At 37.8% G+C, this 14,677-nt stretch overlaps 1 protein-coding gene across 2 annotated transcripts in view; it reads left to right on the top strand.

Annotated features, from left to right (window-relative positions):
- BICC1 (BicC family RNA binding protein 1) overlaps positions 1 to 14,677 on the top strand; it is a 276,580-nt gene that overhangs the window by 211,423 nt on the left and 50,480 nt on the right. For both annotated transcript variants that reach the window (XM_033941758.1, XM_033941759.1), the window contains exons 7-12: positions 407 to 601; positions 2,106 to 2,357; positions 3,746 to 3,877; positions 6,944 to 7,130; positions 9,719 to 9,877; positions 13,534 to 13,730. In XM_033941758.1, the coding sequence (XP_033797649.1) occupies positions 407 to 601; positions 2,106 to 2,357; positions 3,746 to 3,877; positions 6,944 to 7,130; positions 9,719 to 9,877; positions 13,534 to 13,730 (1,122 nt within the window). The remainder of the gene's footprint in view (positions 1 to 406; positions 602 to 2,105; positions 2,358 to 3,745; positions 3,878 to 6,943; positions 7,131 to 9,718; positions 9,878 to 13,533; positions 13,731 to 14,677) is intronic.

The raw sequence follows: 14,677 nt of genomic DNA, 5'->3' as shown, positions 1-14,677 counted from the left end.
TTTTCTCCGGGAAACCCCAGACACGTGACCCTGCCCCATTCTGCCTCCAGCACTGCCCAGTTATGCCTCTATCCCTACCCCCCATAAAGCCCCCTCTCTTCTTCCGGATGAGCTTCAGCTGCATCTGGAGGGCCTGGAGCAAGCACGGATCATCTGCGCATTCTCAGAGGCCCTCCAGATGTGGTCGGAGCTTGTCAGGGCTTTCCAAATGTCAGGTTTTGGAAAGTCTGTCCGGGAGCTGGGACAGTCCTCTAAAGAGAAAACATGTCATTTATTGTGTTATTGTGTTTTCCCAGATGCCTGGTAACCCTAGGTGTACCTTTTAAATGGAGGAAAAGAAAAGCTGTTAATTATAATATTTCAGCTTATGTTTAGCCTGAATCACTGTATTTCTGCATAATTTCAGGAGCTGCTTCCTTTGGTACTGATGTTTGAATTACCTATAGCTGGAATCCTTCAACCTATCCCAGATCCGAACTCCCCTACTATTCAGCATATATCACAGACGTATAACATTTCAGTTTCTTTTAAGCAACGGTCACGAATTTATGGTGCTACAGTCATTGTCAGAGGATCACAAAACAACACTACTGCAGTTAAGGTAAACCATATGTCCAAGTGTACAACTAGGTTATGAAAAGTGAATTGCTTAAAGACTGATTTCAGATCAGTGACTGGGGACTCCTTTTCGAAAAAGAAAAATGCCTAAAAAGTGACAAGATGGATGTTTTTCTTACCAAACTCTTCCCATTCAAAACCCATTTTCTAGATGTATTTCTATGCTGTTCATCTGCAGTTTGTTTAAATTGCAAGGAGGCATGTTGGAAGCGTGACTTGGGCGGGACTATGGCAGGCTTATTACATGGTCGTTTTTCTGCTATAGTCAAACATTGTCCAGGGCACAATTTAGATGTTTGGAGCTAGACCTGTTTTAACAATGAATAAGTGCCAAAAAGGTGCCTAAACTAACCACATAACCTTCCCACACACTCCCCCAGTGATCGCTGACTTCCTCCCACCCCCAAAGATGTGAATGAAACAGTACATACCTGCCTTAAGATATCTTCAGATGTTATGGCCAGTCCTATTAAAGAAGCAAGCAGGTTTCCGGAATAGCCTAATGAGCAGTGTTGTTGAACCATAGAGATGGGTACTCAGGCCCATACCCTACTTTACCATTACACTTATGGTGGAACATGTGAGCTTTCCAAACCCCATCCTAATCCCACTGTACCTACACAAGAGTCACTTGCAAGCATAAAGGGCTATTGGTGTGGTGTACAGTGGGTTTGGAGGGTTCATCATACAATATAAGGGGACTGTGGTGAGATGTGGGATTGTGCTTTTTTATGTGAAGTTTACTGCAATGCTTTCTGGGGTGCCCTACTGCTCTGCTGGAATGTCTGTGTGGGATGCCGGTGCCACCTACATCCCAATGGCTTGTTTTCGTGCGTTTTTCTTTTGGATGTGTGTGTTCAAAAATGGTTCAAAAAGATAGATGCACTGAGCACAAACACATCTATTATCGAAAAAACGAGAAAGACGTTTTGAAAATGGGCATGTTTGGTACTAGATTTTTGTGTGTGTTCCACAAAATGTCTGAACTGATTTAGATGCATCAAAAATATAATGCTTCTTATTATTTTTACTATTTTTTAAAAAATATTTTCTTATGCTTTCTTAATGCTCTAAATCCACAACCTATGTTGAGTGAAAGACTCTTTACAATGTGCTCAGTGCTCCTCCACCCAGGTCATGTAACCATGTGTGTGACTGCTGGGAACCATCATTGCACATGTATGTTCCCACCTTTCACTCAACAATAGAGCTTTAAGAAAGCATAAGAAAATATTTCAAAAAATAGTAAAAATAATAAGAAGCATTACAGCATTATATTTTTGATGCATATAGTGTGAATGCTGTATAGTATAAAGATCCCAAGCAAAATAAGGTTTGTAAACTGATTTAGATGTCATATCAAAAATGCCCCTCCACATCTTCCATGTATAAAAGCGTATAGTATAAAATTAATCATAAATTATGACAATTAAATTATGTGTCATTATACTAAAACAATGCATTCCTAATATCTCATTTCTTCAAAGGAAGGAACTGCTATGCTGTTAGAACATCTTGCTGGAAGCTTGGCCAGTGCTATTCCTGTGAGTACACAGCTAGATATTGCAGCTCAGCATCACCTCTTTATAATGGGTCGAAACGGAAGTAATATAAAACATATAATGCAAAGAACTGGTGCTCAGATCCATTTCCCTGATCCCAGCAACCCACAAAAGAAATCCACAGTCTACCTCCAGGGCACTATTGACTCCGTTTGCCTGGCACGACAGTATCTTATGGTACGTATTCTAAGAAATTGGTAACACATGTTTCATCAGTTTACTTTTTTTTATTGTTTGGCAATATAGGATGGATTTAGGACTTTGTCCTATAAGATCACTTAATTATATTATGTTAATTCTATGGAATTACAAAATCAAAAGTGCACAAATTATTTTCTACTACTTAAACAAGTATAGATGCCCTCAGATACAGTACTTCTGTCGAGAAAACCCCTGTTAAATACTTCTTGAGGAGATTGTGTAGTCCTTTTGCCTGCCTTGTTGCATCTGTCAAGAAATGTCTGAGTCCAAAACATGCTTTCTTTGCGATAAGTTTACCTAGACATAGGGCTCAAGGTCCAGTGAATGTAGAAATATATTTTTAAAAAGTGCACTTTTATTTTGGCTATAGTAAATTCCTCACTTCTGAGCCATTTCACACTTGGCTCACTCAGCTCTGCTATGTCCCTGCTGCCTTCTCCAGCACAAGCTAACAGGAATCCTGGCCAAGGGAATGGAGGGAGACACAGAAAGGTCTTGAGCATGGGCATTGACTCTGAGGCTATGCATTTTGTCTTTACTTTTTTGGCAGTTGCATAACTTCTATATGATCTGTTCTGAACTGGTGCTTCTGCCTGCTGGGGCATGCAAAATAAAGCAATCTACCCCAATATTTGTCTCAAATGTGGATCACCAGAGGCATCGTATAAACCTAGTATCTGGCACTGTCGATTTAGCCATTGATTCTGGACTGCAGTGTGGTTCTATTTGAGTGGCTTAGTCACATTGGACTCTAGATCCCTTGATTTGTTTACTGAATGATATGACTATTATATGTGATGGCACAAGAGTTATAGGTCTCTTTTTGCGTAAGTCATCTCTCCTTGCAAAACATTGTATTCTACTGCAATAAATTTCCATTACCGCTATGAACTTTGCGCATTGGAAAAATCATATGCATGAATTGTGTATGGAGAATCTGTACAGTTGAGAGCACGGCAAGAACAATGTAAATTCTTGAAGCTGTGGACACCCTTTATAGATGATTTGCCAATGAGACAAAGATGCACCATTCTAAATGATTTGGAAGTGTAATGTGGTGACACCCTTCCCTGAATCATAGTGCAAACGATTTGTTATACAAATTTAATTGTTTTGTATCTTGGTGCAGGATTGTGTGTGTGTGTGGGGGGGGGGGGGGGGGGGGGAGAGTTGAGGAGGATTTCACATTGCATTTGCCCTATGTTTTTGATAGATTTCAGAAACCAATAAAGATATTTTCAAATAAACTAGCAAAGGGAATGCCATTGGTTAAATAACCTGCCAATTGTCATTACCATTGTATCATTAATTAAACTCGTTGGTAGTAAAAATGTATACATATTTGCTTATTCTTAATTTTCTAGGGTTGTCTTCCTCTTGTACTAATGTTTGACATGAAAGAAGAGATTGAAGTAGAACCACAGCATATAACTCAACTAATGGAACAGCTAGATGTCTTCATTAGCATCAAGCCAAAACCAAAACAGCCAAGCAAAGTAAGAGCAAAGTATTTATTTATTTTAAAAATGTGTATACCGTCTAGCTAGCCCTAGACAGTTTACATAAGATCAAACATCCATAATACTTAAAACACTTAATCTTAGAGTAAATGTAAATAGACATTATTTAAATACAATGTTTACAATTCAGTTTTTCAGTTTTTCAGTTTCAAACTGAAAAATTGTTTTGTATTATGACAATGCTAAATTTTTTGAATATAGCTCACATTTTATTTATGTATAATTTGTTTCTCTAACTTAATCCCCCTTCCCTTTTACGAAGCTATGTTAAGACTTTTTTATTGCCAGTTGCGGCAGTATTAGCTCCGATGTTCATAGGAATTCTATGAGCATCAGAGCTAATACTGCTGCGGCCGGTGATTTAAAAAAAAAAAAAAAAAAAGCATAACACAGCTTCATAAAAGTTGGATAGTGTTATGTGTGTGTTTACAGTGCCACACCCCAATTCCTTTGGGAGCTCAAAACAAACTCCATGGTATAAAACAGTAGTTAAAATTTACTCAAATATTTGTTGAACTGATGCAAGTTACCCATTTGCAGTACCTGGCCAGACATGGGAACACATCTGGGAGGTGCTGGGCTATCATGCAAGCATTTGGCTTCCTAGGGTTCTGGCAGGGAGGAAGGATTGTTTCAGGGCTCTTAGAACTCTGGAGATACACGTGATTAACCTATTGTCAACTGTATACCAGAAAGTGTTCCAAAATGTATCTTACTGACTAGTTGATAAAGAATACATTTTCTTCTGGCAATATCCATAAAATAAATTTAATAGATAAGTAGACAAACAACCTTGACTTGCTGCAGTCCTCTTATGTTGTATAAGATAAAAAGAGATGTCATATGGGCATATGTTGTTTTATATATATATATATATGACAACCAAGGTATGTTGTATTTTTTTAATGTTTTCATACCATTTCTGTTTTATCACTAATATACACTTCTCCCTCCAAATTTGCGGGTTTAGAACTCACAACTTCAGTTATTCACAAGTTTCTAAACTCTGACCTAGCCACAACTACTGTGCTATCAGGAGGAAAAAGCCTCAGATCCCTGTATGCCGCCAGCTGAATAAACTTGCAGGCACTACTTGAAAGGGAAATTACTTCATTGGCTTTTAAGGTTTTTAAATCAATGAAGTAATTTCCCTTTCAAGTAGTGCCTGCAAGTTTATTCAGCTGGCGGCATATGGGGATCTGAGGCTTTTTCCTCCTGATAGCACAGTAGCCGTGATTTGATAAGAAGAGGCAGAGGACTGAAGAGCTTATAGAGAAAAACAAAGATAAATATTAATAAATACAGAATCTCTAAATCAAGAGGAAACAATAAATCCTGTCACTGGAAAGAAGATCCTTGTGAAGCAAAAGACATGGTTTATAGCAATTTTTGAATTTGAAATCTTACTGGGAAGTATATTGTTGGGAGTTTATAGTTTTCTCAGAATTCTGCATAACAGACATAATCCAATAGACATTTATAAAAGCAGACTTCTTTTTAAAAAAAATATGTTTATTCATTTTGAAGCCAAAAATAAGTGCAACAATATTATACAATCATATTACACTATAATAGCACCTAAATTCAATCAAAATTGTAATCCATGACAAATACATATATCACCCCCCCATCTTCATATTAAAAAATTGCACTCAAATTAAAAATATTTTCCAGCCCCCCCCCCCAACCTTTGACATGCATGATCAAGGGCCAAATTCAACAATCACTCTTTGCAAAATTTTGTCAATGGCTCCCAAATATCCAGCAATTTTTTTATAAAGCCCCCATTGTATAGCCATAATACATTCCATTTTAAAGGCGTGACACAGAGACTCCAACCAAAAGGTATAGTTTAACCGATCCCAGTTTTTCCAATTTCTTAAAGTAAGTTGTATGGCAACCCCTGTCATAATAAAGAGAAGTTTGTTATTGTGAGATGATATTTGACTTTTAGCTCTCATTAAAGTGCCAAATAGCACAGTGTCGTATGTTAGTGCCACTGGATTTTCCAGTACTTTGTTCACCTGATCCCAAATGGATCTCCAAAATTGAAGTATCAAGGGACAATAGTATAATAGATGATCTAACGTCCCAGGTTCAAGATGACAGTGCCAGCATCTATTAGACTTGGAACTATCTAATTTCTGTAATCTAACAGCAGACTTCTGATTACGACAGGGGTGGCCATGCAATTGATAACCATAAATTGGAAGAACTGGGGCAGATTACATTTTTATTTTTGGTGGGAATTGCTCTGTTTGTATTACAGATATGAAAGAATGAATGCAGAACAATTGGGTAATAATAAAAAAAATTTAAATATTGGGGTCCATTAGAAGCATTTGTCAAATAAAATACTGATTGATTAACCTTGATGATTTCTACACACATCCAGGGAGGGTGGGGGGAGGGAGTAAAGTACTTTTTTTTTCTTATTTGTTCAATGATAAGTGCTGTTATTTGTATTATTTGACTGTATATTTTTTTGGTGCTTTGTATAAGTTCTGAAAATGAATAAAGATTTACCAAAAAAAAAAAAAATTCCGCATAATACATAGTTTTTGTGATTGGCAAGTCATTTAATTCCCCATTGCCCCAGATAGTGTGAGCCCACCAGGACAGATATGGGAAAAATGCTTGAGTACCTGAATGTAAACCATTTAGGCTATAAGTGGTATATAAATGCTTAAATTAAAAAAACCAAAACAGTGAAATTGCTGATTGTAGGGTTTTTTAGAAGAACTTAGAAATTGAGAGTATAAAAACATTTCATATTTGAAAGGTGTGTCATTGTATAAAGGTTTGGTATGATTTTTATTTGTAATTCTTGGGTATGCCAAATGTCTTATTTTTATCTGCATTGAACTTGATTCAAGTGTATGCGGAATAGAAGAGTAAATTATTAAGTTATGTTATTGCTAAGGCCTCTTGATATTTTGTCTCTTTTTCTCCTGTTATTAGTCTTGAATTTTAAAAATGGCTCAAATTAGCACCACTAAATAAATTGTATTTCTTAAAATTGTGGTGTTTTTGTTTTTATAGTCTGTGATAGTCAAAAGTGTAGAAAGAAATGCCTTAAACATGTATGAAGCAAGAAAATGTCTCCTGGGACTTGAAAGTAATGGTGTTACTATAGCAACAAATCCATCTACATTATCCTCCCCTATTGGTTTATCTTGCAATGGACTGGATATCGTAGCATCAGCTGGACTGGGACTCACTGGACTTGGTATATCTTTAGTTTTTTTTCCATAGTATTAGAATAAATAAATCATCATTATTAGTTCTTATGATGAATATTTCACACTATACTTGCCTGCCCTTAACACCCCCCCAAAAAAAACCCTATAATTTTTTCTTGAACTATGTGTCTAGTATGCTTCATATATAATGTGGTTATCTTATTTTCACACATGACTTGGATGTGATCGTATGTGATGATCTTAAGTAGGCCAAACAGGTAGAAAAGGCAACAGTGAAAGCTAGAAGGATGATTGGGTGTATAGGGAGAGGAATAACCAGTAGGAAAAAGGAGGTAATGATGCCCCTTTATAAGACTCTGGTGAGTCCCCATTTAGAATATTGTATACAATTCTGGTAATTGCACCTTCAAAAAGATATAAATATGATGGAGTCGATAAAGAGGACAACTACTAAAATGGTCAGTGGTCTTGGTCATAAAGCATATGAGAACAGACTTCAGCATCTCAATATGTATATTTTGGAGGAAAGGCGGGATAGGGGAGATATGATAGAGGTATTTAAATGCCTACATAGTATAAATACACATGAGACAAGCCTCTTTCAATTGAAAGGAAGCTCTGGAATGAGGGGGCATAGGGTGAAGGTGAAAGTGAAAGTGAATAGACTAAGAAGTAACCTCAGAAAATACTTTTTCACAGAAAGAGTAACATAGTAACATATATAACATAGTAACATAGTAGATGATGGCAGATAAAGACCCGAATGGTCCATCCAGTCTGCCCAACCTGATTCAATTTAAATTTTTTTTTTTTTTTTCTTCTTAGCTATTTCTGGGCGAGAATCCAAAGCTTTACCCGGTACTGTGCTTGGGTTCCAACTGCCGAAATCTCTGTTAAGACTTACTCCAGCCCATCTACACCCTCCCAGCCATTGAAGCCCTCCCCTGCCCATCCTCCTCCAAACGGCCATACACAGACGCAGACCGTACAAGTCTGCCCAGTAACTGGCCTAGTTCAATCTTTAATATTATTTTCTGATTCTAAATCTTCTGTGTTCATCCCACGCTTCTTTGAACTCAGTCACAGTTTTACTCTCCAGTGATGAATGCGTAGAACAGCCTCCCAGTGGAGGTGGTAGAGACAAAATATATAGTTGAATCCAAGAAAACTTGGGACAAGTCAGCGCTGTGTGCATCTGGCAGCACTATAGAAATGATAGGAAGTAGTAGTAGTAAGTAGATTAGAATAGAAGGTGACATGGATAAGCAGACTAGATAAGTCAAGTGGTATTTACCTATGTTTCTGTAACCTACCAGAGTAGAGCTCCTTGGTGTGACCTCAACTTGAGTATTGTGTTCAATTTTAGTTGCCTTATCTCAAAAAAGATATAGCGGAACTACAAAAGGTTCAAAAAAGAGCAACCAAGATTATAAAGGGGACGGAACTTATTTCTTATGAGGAAAGACTAAAGAGCTTGGGTCTCTTCAGCTTGGAAAAGAGACAGCTGAGGGAAAATATGATTGAAGTCTACAAAATCCTGAGAGGTGTAGAATGGGTACAAGTGGATCAAATTTTTTTTTTTTTTTCCTCCATCTAAAATTACAAAGACTTGGGGGACACTCGATGAAGTGACAGGGTAATATTTTAAGACCAATAGGAGGAAAAAACTTTTCAGTCGGAGAATAGTTAAGCTCTGGAATGTATTACTAGAGGATGTGCTAAGAGCGGTTAACATAGCTGGTTTTTAAAAAGGTTTGGACAAGTTCCTTGAGGAAAAGTCTGTAGTCTGCTATTGATAGACATATGGGGGGGGGGGGATTAGTCACTCTGGAAACAGTATAGTAGGCTAGATAGACCATTGATCTGACGTTCTTATAGCATATATAGCCAATGAATGTAATCAGCTGATATGTACAGCCCTTTCAGTTGTTGCTAAACATAGTTGCAAACTGTAATGGAAAAAGAGAACAATATGAAAGATAATCTTCACAGGCCAGAAATTCTCCTCTAACCTTGAGAAACCAGTGGGTAAAGTTTTCACACCATAAAATCTTGTCTAACTGTACAATAGTTAACTGGCTACATCATGCTGAAAACTCACCTCTGGTTTTACATCTTATTTTTCTGGTCCACAGTTTTTCTGTGTTGATTAAGCAGCCAATAATGGAAGGAATTTTTAATTATGTTAATATACAGTAGACTCTCAGTTAACTGACACCCATGGGGATTGATAGATACTGGATAAATGGTTGTTTGAGAGTTACTATTAAAAATGGGCCTACTAAAACTATACCTCATACGATGCCATACCAAAAACTGTTCCAGACAAACTACCGGACATGTGGTAGGCAAAGCATTGGTGTACTCAGGTTTGGCGTGCCAAGTTTACAATTAAATTTCTGCCAGAAATTTATTTTATTTTTTTATTTTTATGTAAATTATTACAGCATTTTAATTTTTTTTGCTGGTTGCTTGAAAGTTCCGGTTTCTTAAGTTCCAGTTAAGAGTCTACTGTATTTATGGAAATATGTATAGAATTTAAAGTACCAAGTGTGCAAATTGTCTAAAATATTTCTTGTTTTATTTTTCTGATGCATTTATTATATTTCTGCAGGCCTTTTAGGTCCCACTGCTTTATCTGTAAATACATCTACATCTCCAAATTCTCTGCTGAATACCCTCAATTCTGTAAGTCCTCTGCATAGCCCCAGTACAGGCACACCCAGCTCGGCATTATGGGCAACAGCTCTGGCCAACACGTCAAGTGCTACAGGTTAGTACAGATACCTCTTAATTCCATAATCTGGTGTGCTTATCATGTTACATGCACAAAATTGCGTGCACAATTGTTAAATTAGGTGCTCATTAGCATTAACTATAACTGGCTATCATTGGATATAATTGGCGCTAATTTGCAGTTACTTGCATTGCTGTGCTTAGTTGGTCTTCTGTAACCTTAGCATATAATTTCTTTAGTGCATAGTTGCTAGGGGTGTGTCAGAGGCTTGCCTAGCACTTACATACTAACGTTATAGAATACTGTTATGTCTCAGATTGACAGCAGTTAAGTTTAAGGTAATGCAAGTGCTTACGCATAAAAGTAGGCATGTAACTGCTGCCTTAGTCTAGATCAGCAATTAACAGGTGCAATTGCTGTTATAGAATTTGTTCTTAGGGTGCACATTTTGGTGCCTAACTTTAGGCAACGTTTTGTGAATTACCCCCTTTGTCTGAATATTCTTAACGGTAAAACAGAAGCCAAAGGCATTGTTCATTGTAAACAGTGTGATGAAACACAGGAATATAGTAACAAAATTTATTTATAATCAAATCCTTTAAATTGAAATATTGATTTACTTACTGATCTGAATTAAATTACCCCCCCCCCAACAAAATGACACAAAGGGTTTTTAGAGCCAGCCAGAGTGCTGAATGCTATGACCGTTGGCGCAGAGCATTCAGCATACTGGCTGGCACTAAAAACCTCTTGTGCAGTTTTGTTAAAGGGGTGGGTTAATTTGCAAATTATTAATAGAAATTTTGTTAACTGTTTTTCTGACAGATAGATAATTTACTTATGTTTTATGTTTTAGCCCACCTTTCCAAATAATGGAAATTATTAACATTATTTTTTTTATTTATATATTAAAAAAGAGAGAAAAAAGAACAAATACAAAAATATCAAAATAACAAGAGTACAATCAGACTACAAAGCAAAATAACAAGATCTGATACACCATAACTCTTCAGTACATAACCATTGTAAGCAAACAAATATTAAACAGATAAGACACCCCCCAAAAAAGAACCAGCTCCCTCCCACCTTCCCCATTATCTCGCCCCATATCCCCTAACCCCCGCTTGCAATCAAGAGTAACAAAATTATTAACATTCACATACAGGAATGATAAACTAAACTAAATCTTAAATTTATAGACCAGGTCATCTTAAAAAAAAAAATGAAGCTCGACTAGGTTAACAATCATAAGGTGAACCAGTAATAATAAAATCAGCAACAACAAAAAAAACAAAACAGAAAAAAAATCAGCTAACCCTCAAAGAAGGCGAATAGAATGCTAGGTATTATCAAGAAACGTATTACAGCCAGAACGAAAGAGGTTATCCTGCCGTTGTATCGGGAGATGGTGCGCCCGCATCTGGAGTACTGCGTCCAATATTGGACTCCGTACCTTAAGAAGGATATGGCGTTAATCGGGAGGATTCAGAAAAGAATGACGCGATTGATAAAAGGCATGGAAAACCTTTCTTATGCTGAAAGACTAGAGAAACTGGGGCTCTTTTCCCTGGAAAAGCGGAGACTTAGAGGGGACATGATAGAGACTTACAACATCATGAAGGGCATAGAGAAAGTGCAGAGGGACAGATTCTTCAAACTTTCATAAACTACAAGAACGAGAGGGCATTCGGAAAAATTAAAAGGGGGTAGGTTCAGAACCAATGCTAGGAAATTCTTCTTCACCCAGGTGGATACCTGGAATGCACTTCCAGACGGTGTGATATTGGGGTTCAAGAAAGGATTAGATAATTTCCTGAAGGAAAAAGGGATAGAAGGGTATAGATAGAGGAATACTACACAGGTCCTGGACCTGATGGGCCGCCGCGTAAGCGGACTGCTGGGCATGATGGACCTCTGGTCTGACCCAGCAGAGGCAATGCTTATGTTCTTACAAGTAAGAAAGAAATTTAAACAGAGCGAATTGCTAAATACTTAGGAAATAAAAAGGTTTTTAATGCTTTACGAAATAATTGAAAGGAGTTCAGGTCTCTTATCATAGATGGGATTGAATTCCAAACCTCCGTTAATTTAAACATATAAGAATTCACTTTCTTGAAACAACTTTCTTGCCAAGTGAGAACCGGAGGCAGTACGAGAGTGAATTTTCCAAGCTCATAATGGAGGAAGTCTAATATGAACTCTGGTTTTCTCAGCCCTCTAAGCCACTTAAAAGTAAATTGGCATAACTGTGAGCAGTGGCGTAATAAGGATGAGCGGCACCTGGGGTGGTGGTGCTCCGCCCTGCCCCCTTTCCTTTCCCCTTACCTTTTTAACCTCTCTAGCATGAGCAGAATGCCCACTTTGGCTTGCCTTCTGACATCAGACAGAGCGCCGACGTGGGCAGCAACATTGTGCCGGGGAAGTAAAGGCACAGGGGAGGGCAAGGGGCGTGTGTGCGTGGCAAGGAGGAGGAGGGGTGCTGCCCCCTTAGGAAGACCGCCTCCTGCACCCCCATTACTACACCACTGACTGTGAGGTAGTCTCTCAACTATATATTTATAAATATGTGAGAAGGAAACTTCCTTTATGGACAGAAGAATCCTAGAATAATATATGTAGCTGACCTCTCATTGCGGAGTAAGGGGGAGTAAAGATAGCCTAAAAGGCTCTACACAATATTAATTTTTAGGAATGTCTCTTGCTTTAACTAAAGGAAAAAACAGTGCACCTATAGAGAAGAAAGAGAATGGATGCTTTCTCTCGCCTCCTCCCCCCCCCCCCCCCCCCCCCGGATCTGCAGCAATGACAATTTACTGTGCACTAACTGCAGAGTCACTGTTTATCCTTTCTCCACCCATTTCCCACCTCCTTCCATAGTAAGCACTTAGTACATAAATGAGCATGATAAGTTCTTGCACTTACTGCATTTTAACAGGAAAAGATAATGCATGGTAAGTGCAAAGGCTGCACAGTAATTATTGGGAGCCTACCCTGCAAGTCTCTTGCAGTTAATGCGCAAAAGATCTTTACAGCATGTTATGATTTAGTGAGGTTGCTCTTACCACTCCCTGTTGAGGAACCACTGCCTGCTACTTACACCTCTGCAAGTGAGCATGCATTTTAAGTACTGTGCAGTCCTCACCTATTCTCCACCTATAACTCGCCCAGTCATCTAACAAAAAGCACTTACTTGCTAAACAAGTCTTTGTAGGTGAGATGAGAAGGTATTGGGGAAGTCATACAAAGTGAGAGTGTGGAAAAAAATAACTTTTGGATAGTTTTTCATTTGACATCCAATTTTTTTTTTTGTTTGTTTGTATTAAAACATGTAATACTATTTTAACAGTTCATAGGATCCAGTTCTGCAGGTGCTTGGGGTCCTTTATTGTGTTAGGGAAAGATAATTTTTTATTGAGTTTAGCACCTCCAGTCATTTTGGAAAGTTGGCTTTTGTGTCAACAATAAGCTTAAAACAATTTGGACAACAGGACTTGATTTAATTGCTGTTTTATTAAGAATCATACCAGGAGATACATGCTTTCTGTAGACTAATGCCATTAACAGTAATAGACGTGTTTTCCTGTTCCTTTAAGTATTCAAGAGAGACAAACCAATCCAAACAAATATATCAGCTGCATGGGAAAGTGTATGTACATTTCTGATTTGTATTCTTGTGCATGTTTCCTTTGAAGGTTTTTCTACCATACCCCATTTGATGATCCCATCTGCTGCCCAAGCCACTTTGACTAGTATTCTGCTCTCAGGAGTGCCTAACTATAGTCAGTCCACTCCTTCTCCCCCTCCTGGTCTGACTCCTGTTGATGTTGGCATCAATGGTATTCAATCTGAAAGCAAAAAAACCTCAATCTCCCTAAATGGCCATGTACAGGTAAGTACCTCATTGTCTTCTATTTATGTTTTCTATGACTTGGGTTTTCATAATTAGTCAAAACCAATTTATGTACAGCAATGTTTTCCAAATTCTTAAAGACAAGTCCCCCTAAGTCCAACAAATTTCAACCGAATACCTCCCCCCAACTCCGAGTCCGATCAACAGGGATTTTGACATGGATATTTTATTGTTGTACAATTAACTAGACAACATACATAACAAATCAGGTCACTACAACTAACATACAGACCAAGACACAGTTGACATGATTTGTTATATTTCAATCTCATATAAACTGTTTGGTCCCTTGACAGGTAGTGTGTTCTTTCACACTGAGTAAAAATGAACAATGACACTTAGATAGTGCCTATTTATAAGAGCAGGAGAAAAATTCTCCACAAAAGTTGCCAATAATGACTACTCTGGTTTCATTTCTCTGGGAAAATGAAACATGAAATCTTTGAAGTTCAGGCAGGATCAAAAACCCATGGTTCTCAAGCTCTCTCTTGACCAAGACAGGTATTAATACTTCTTTTGGAATTTTCTATAAAAGTACGCATAAAACGGGGGTATTCTCCAACAGTAATCTCGCAGGCTCAGAGAACTCTTTTGCTTCACAGCATGGATGTTGAGAGGATATAACCCTTCCATGAATCTGCTTGACATTGTATCATAAGTAATTCTGTCTTCGAGAGACCCCATTAGAAAGTCTTGTAGTTCTAAATGAAGAGGGTTATAATGGTGACAGAAAGGCCTTGGATATTTTCCCACATAAAAGCTGCTTGAATTATGTCTGAGAGATGGCTGCATTGGTAGCCCACTTGATATCGGCTTTTGTGGAAGAGGTTTACAAAACAAAATGGACATCTCATTTCTATTTGGAAAAGCAACTTTTAGCTAGGGAGTCCAATGTGTAAGGACTTCATGACATTCTTGACCTAGGA

The sequence above is a fragment of the Geotrypetes seraphini genome, chromosome 4, assembly GCF_902459505.1.
Source record: "Geotrypetes seraphini chromosome 4, aGeoSer1.1, whole genome shotgun sequence".
Taxonomy (NCBI): Eukaryota; Metazoa; Chordata; class Amphibia; order Gymnophiona; family Dermophiidae; genus Geotrypetes; species Geotrypetes seraphini.
This window is presented reverse-complemented; position numbering and strand designations above follow the sequence as displayed.